General features: G+C 37.8%; 1 protein-coding gene across 1 annotated transcript; it reads right to left on the bottom strand.

The window, feature by feature from the left end:
• Positions 1–975: 975 nt before the first annotated feature.
• LOC143629775 (uncharacterized) lies at positions 976–4,158 on the bottom strand. The gene is made up of 3 exons (XM_077098954.1): positions 4,010–4,158; positions 1,623–3,391; positions 976–1,520 (listed from the first exon to the last, which is right to left on the bottom strand). Exons 2-3 carry the CDS (start codon positions 3,369–3,371, stop codon positions 1,245–1,247), a joined length of 2,025 nt encoding a protein of 674 aa, XP_076955069.1. The 5' UTR covers positions 3,372–3,391; positions 4,010–4,158; the 3' UTR covers positions 976–1,244.
• Positions 4,159–6,273: the final 2,115 nt, after the last annotated feature.

Below are 6,273 nucleotides of genomic sequence, written 5' to 3' on the forward strand. Positions count from 1 at the left end.
ACAAGAGTCAAGAAGAGGTTTGTGCATTCTTGCTTCTAACTAGAATTATCAGCCAAATAACAGAAAGCCTACATATCCTTGGCCCACCCCCAATAACGACTGGTTGGCTTTGTTTTGTTGATTTTTCATTAAAAAAAAAAGTTGGTCAAACGTTCAAATGAAAATCTGTCGGAAATTTTTCAATGACTCAAATTATTATCATTGTTACTTTAGTCATGTCATATAACTTTTTAAAAACTTTGTCAACTCAAATAATTTTGATGCAATCTTGAGATTATTACAAATATGAAAATAGAGGCAAATACAAAACAAGTATCTCAGTTGATAAAACCATGTGGAGAACACATTAATCGAAAGTAAGTAATATCAATACTATTATTCAAAATATTTTGATATGAACTTTAATAAAGATCTATATATAACAAATAAAGAAGTTAGCCTAAAGAAGAAATGATATATTAAATAAAACATGTATTAATTTAATAGATGTAACATGTGTAGGTGATGGGAGTAAATAGGACCAGAAACTCGTATTAAGTGCGCACCAGCCTCTTGTGTAATGATGAAAAAAGAACGTGAAGTTTTTGACTTGCAGTCTACTGCATGTCAAACCATATGTAACATACCTCAGGCTCACCCACCGTTTTTTTGGCAAAAAGGTTTTATAGAAGTGACCTGTTATACCTTTACTAGACCAAAATTAATCTGTTGTCTAGTTTAAGCTGATCCAAATAACACCACATTTAAAGAAGTTTCTTTAGTCCATATTTACTTTAATTCAAGTTGTCACAAATGAAACTATACGCAAATAAGTTTTGTTTCCCTAATTGACTTGTTTTCTAGTTAAAGTTATTGACCCAAATGAAACTATATGAAAAAAGTTATTTTTCCAAAATTCACACATTCTTTAATGGTGAATCATGATCACTGCCCCTAAATAGTATCAACTCAATAATCAGTTTCTAATAGTTTTTTTTTCTTTATATTTAGCGACGTTTAGGACCACCCCCAATACTCGGTTGAGCATTCCTGAGACGGATGTCAACCGTCCATAACTCTCATAAGTCATAAGATGCAAAATAAGCAAATATGATACTTTGGTTACAACTTTGTAACACGAAACCGTCACAATATAGGTATATATCATCTACTACAGGTAAAAAAAGCCAGCTTACATTTTTCTTTTTAACAAAACAAAGCCAACCACCCGTTCATTCGGTCTAAAACTAACATAACATCTAAAACTATACCCGACCAACAGGCGACGCTGGCGGTTTTGAAACAAACCCATCCCGAATCTTAACATTCTTATCACTTGTCTGCGGTTGTATATTTTCAGACAATTCTTTCGACTCGGGAACATAGTTGACTTGAAAGATATGAGTCAACTTCTGACTACTTACAACCGCTACACATATGGAGAATGCTTGAAGCATAGACATTGATGGATCGTATTCGAGTGAGTATAATCCCTCTTCAACTGAAACCAGTCTAAAACTGCAGTTTTTCTTCTTACCAACCTGCAAACCACATATATTATTATTAGATTAAAAGATATCATTTTTGTCATAAGTTGATTAATGTTTGTTTAATGTTGTGAATATCATGTATTCATATAATACCTGGAAAGAAAGATCCAGACAACTTGAATTGTTGTTGACTTCATTTTGTTGACTGAGAATACGAAACTGGCAACCGATGTCCCAACCGCCACAGTCACAACCGCCACCAGATCGCCATCTACTTATTAACGGATACGGTGACAAACCATTTGGCCAGCTGTGCACCCCTTCTGGCAGAACAGCAATCGCGCTTTTACAACTCCCGATATCACGACACGTGTCATCACTCAGATTCTTCACAATTATAGCAGCTAGCTCCTCATCATCAGCTATTTCATCTGTTCTGTATAATACTGACTCGCGTACGACATAAAGGTCTTTCTCAGGCCCACTAAACTCAGCATGGTACGAGCTGGAAATCTTCATTTGCCCGATAATATTATACCCGAAACCATGACTTTTATCTTTTGAACTTTGGTATATCCAACTGCCACTCTTCTTCTTGGCCTCGTGAACCGAGTAAAACGCGTAAACCAAGTTCGTATCATCCTTACCAGATGGCAGTTTTTTAACCGCAGCAGCTAGAATGTCACTGCTTCTTTCAACAACCAGTTTGAAAAACGGGATCCCGTTTTTTAACATTAGCTGTAAAAGAGCCTGAACATTAGATAATCTATGTATCTCGTTCACACGGGCGACACTGTAAACATTTGGTTTGCGAACTTTTTCATCCAGTTGGGATCCTTTGAGCTTTAACAACGGGTCAAGAAGTCTCCTTAAAGGGCTAGACCGGGACGGAGTATTGGTGGTTGACTTGCTCCGGCTGTGTTTGACCGAATCAGGAGATGATGATTGAAAACTGACCGGACCGGATCGGACTGAAGTGTATGTCGGGTTTTGTTGCGGAACAGGTGAAGCATTATTACTACTACTCTCTTTAAAGCTAAAGCTTCGGGCCATTTTCCCGAGGCTAAAGCTAAATCTCCTATTGGGAGATGACGATCGTTTACATGTGTCCACGTCAGATTTTTTCAATGGCGTGACAGGTGTCGGGCTAGGGGTTTCCACGTCAGCACTAAGAGGCAAAGGGAACGGGCACGAGTGAGGAACATCAGAGTACGGGCTTATCGAATCAAACTCCCCTTTAGAATAACAATTAGACGGTCTACTCGAGTCTGCATCTATAAAATGATCATCAACATGATTGATATCATCTACTGAACATGAAGATTTCTTTTCCGGTGTCATTTGATCAACAAGATCAATCGAGCAATCAGAAATTTCAGAAACTTGCGGTTTTACCGGTTTCCCTCTAGGCCATCTAACACCTGGAGGAAGTTTTCCTTTAGAAGACGAATTAAACGGAGAACCGTTCGGTGTTTGTTGAGTCTTTTTCTTGTTTCTCGAAAGCCTCACCGATCTGCTTTCCACAAATGTGGGATTATTGGTGTTAAACCTGGGCGGGACGCGTTTTTCATTGGACTTCCAGTTCTCTAATCGACCCCAGTCGAGTACTCCAAAGTTTAAAGCCTTCCCTTGAACATTATACCCTTTTTCGACGCGTTGGAGAAACTGAGGCAAATTCTTCATGTGCTTAACAGGACCATCATCTTTAACGGTCTTCACGGGTTGAAAACGACCCGTTTGTTCCTCTTGTTGACCGACATACATCGGGTTTTCCATTTTGCTATAATCTAGTGATTTCTTTACCCTGTTTCCGCGCAACGGCACGGTTTTATCCTGCAGCCTTGTTGAGGCTTCTTGTTGTTGTTCTCTTGAACCCATTGTGAGCTGTGTATTGTATTTCATGTCTCATTCATCCACGCCAGCTGGCAACACATGGCACAAAAGAAGGTTCATATGTCAAAATACAACATTTTCTAAATCTAATTTCCATTGTATACAAATATACAATGAACACATATAATGTAAAATCAGACTAAAAATCTAAACAATTTCTATTGTTTAATTGTTTAATAATTAATACCTGTAAAGATGTGTTAGCAAATACATAGAGACAAATGGATAAGTTATAACCCCTAATTGAAACCATTGTAATAATTTGTGGACTAAAGAAGTGAAATGTAACAGGTGTGGAAAGAAGTTGAAAAAGCTACGTGAACAAACAAATCTGACATTTACTGATACTTTTTTTGGTCGGCACGCTTAGAATTTTAATAAAATGTATATCCAAACACTCCATTAGAGGTTGCATAATAACAAAATCTAAGCCAAGATTTACAACTAATATACCAAAACCATCCAAAGATTTCAAGATTAAACACAAAACTCACAGATCCAAGGTATCAAACACCTAATAATCAAGAAAATCACACATACATTATAACCCAGATTATAAAAAGTCAAATTAACATAACCCAGATTACAAATCTGGAAGCTACGTTCAAGAAATGAAATAATAATAATAATAATAATAATAATCTTACTCTGTAATGATGCAATACAATGCTTGTTGTGGACAACAATGGCGGAAAATGAAGAAATCGAGAGGTTAATGTCGAATAAGACGAAAGAAAACCCCGCGAAATATGCACCACTTGAGCCACACACACGATGTGTGTGAGTGTGAGTGTGAGTGTGTTTTGATAAGTTTGATATTATTATATCAAGGGGTATGGTATGGTATAGTAGAGTATATCGCTATCGATCGAACGGTTAAAAAGAGGAATGAATAAATGGAGGGGCCCAGTATGATCGGAGTGACGTCATACTGGAACTGTATGTGGCAGGTGGAAGCAGCCGTCTTTGTGCAATTGTGCTCGCACCATCAAGGTGGTGGTAGTGAAGAATTATGTTAACCAATTATATCATGTCACGTTGCCTGTCTCATCCTCTTTTTGGAACATTTTTATTTGCATAATCGGTGAAGCAAGGTTCTACTTTCGAGTATTTTTGTTTGGGAAAATTGACAAAAAACATATAAAATGTTTGGTTATTTTAATTTACGTGGTGGCATATCAAGAAACCTTATGTTTATTATAGGTAATGGGTGGTGATAGATTTTTGTTAAAAAATAATAATAATAATAAGATAATTTGTTCACATTGAAAATGCTCGTGTGAATGGGGTACATACATACACAAGGTGTGTAATGAGCTCATGATTATTTATGATAATCTTCTTTTTAAGTATAAAACCTAATCATGGATTCATTTTTAGGTCGTTTATGTAAATTTCTTCTTTTGATTTTATATTTAATAAAAGATTAGTTTTTAAATGTTTTTTTATCTATGAAAACATATGTACTAGTGGAATTCCTCCGAACGATGTAATGGCTTATTATTGGTTCAGTTCGAGTGAGCAATTTAAATCCATTAACTTAGTACGGTTGGCATCCTAAACGATTGTATTTATAGTTTGTAATGTAGATAGCTCGTTACACAAAGACCCAAAACAATAGATTTGAAACACTGTGAGTTGCAATCAATATTACTAGTAGTGTATAAAGGCTAGGTCTTTCATGTTAATATGTATAATTGGTATCTCTTTCTATCAATTTATCTTTAATCTAATCTTTCTGAAAAGACTTGCAACTGATCAATAGAAAATTGTAACACTTATATGTTTTTTGTTATATTATACGTGGTTTCATTTATGAAGAGGTATGTACCCACCTCAACACCGAGCAAGGCGGGTCAACCCACAAGATAAAAACATTATCAAGGCACAAAGCCAAAACCTATGCGCATGGCGTATACAGAACATGCTCAGGCATCATATACCCAGGCACACATATGCTCGCGCATCACATATGCGCGCGGCGCATATCACATGCCCGTGCATATCACATCTGCCCAGGCACACATATGCGCGCGCATCACATATGCGCGCAGCGCATCAGCGCGCGGCGCATATCACATGCTCGTGCATATCACATCTGCGCATGAAATATCTGCGCGTGAGAATAAAGAGAAGACCTCGCGCATCCTCAGGGTGGGCGCATATCATACGTGCACATAATCAACCTCGTCCTTATCCAAATCAGGATTAGGGCAACCTTGATTGTGCACATCAGACAACCTTCCAGAAGGCATCTTTTTAAGGAGTAAGAATATGCTGATGTTGACAACTGCCAAATGAAAGGTCGACAACTCAGCATGACACATGTGTTACCACGTGATTACAACCAACGAGAAAGCGCCAGGTGTCCCAGAGGACACGTGGCGCAGTGCGATTGGAGGAGGCCAACGAGGTTGAGCCCAATCAGTGGAAATCCTAGCATTATAAATACAGCATCAACTCCACTTTGATGACACATTCATACTCAATCATTGACAGTTACAGGCAGTGATATCACATTCAATCATATTGAATTACATTCACTCACAGTCAGTTACAGACAAACACACAGTCTCACAATCAGAGGGTATTCAGCTATTAAGCAATACTCTTGAGATTCCCTTAGAGACATTATCATCTTCTCCACAATATACTGATTCTCACGCCGGAGGGTTACCCCAAAGAGGACCCCTCTGTCCCTTTCTGAGGGGTAAGTAACGGAGCTGTTCATTTTGTAGGTGGAAGAGCACGGATCCAGAAGAACCATCGGTGAAATAGTATAATCACACCCGAGGAAAGTAGATCTGCTACCAGTGAGTAGATCCACGTTTCTTCATTGGCGCCATCCACTGTTACAAACGGCAATCAGATCTCATCAGATCTATAAAAAAAAAAATCAATCACCATGGTT

Source organism: Bidens hawaiensis, unplaced genomic scaffold (genome assembly GCF_021521415.1).
Source record: "Bidens hawaiensis isolate Kalapana, Puna unplaced genomic scaffold, B.hawaiensis_p1.1 tig00005453_1, whole genome shotgun sequence".
Lineage (NCBI taxonomy): Eukaryota > Viridiplantae > Streptophyta > Magnoliopsida > Asterales > Asteraceae > Bidens > Bidens hawaiensis.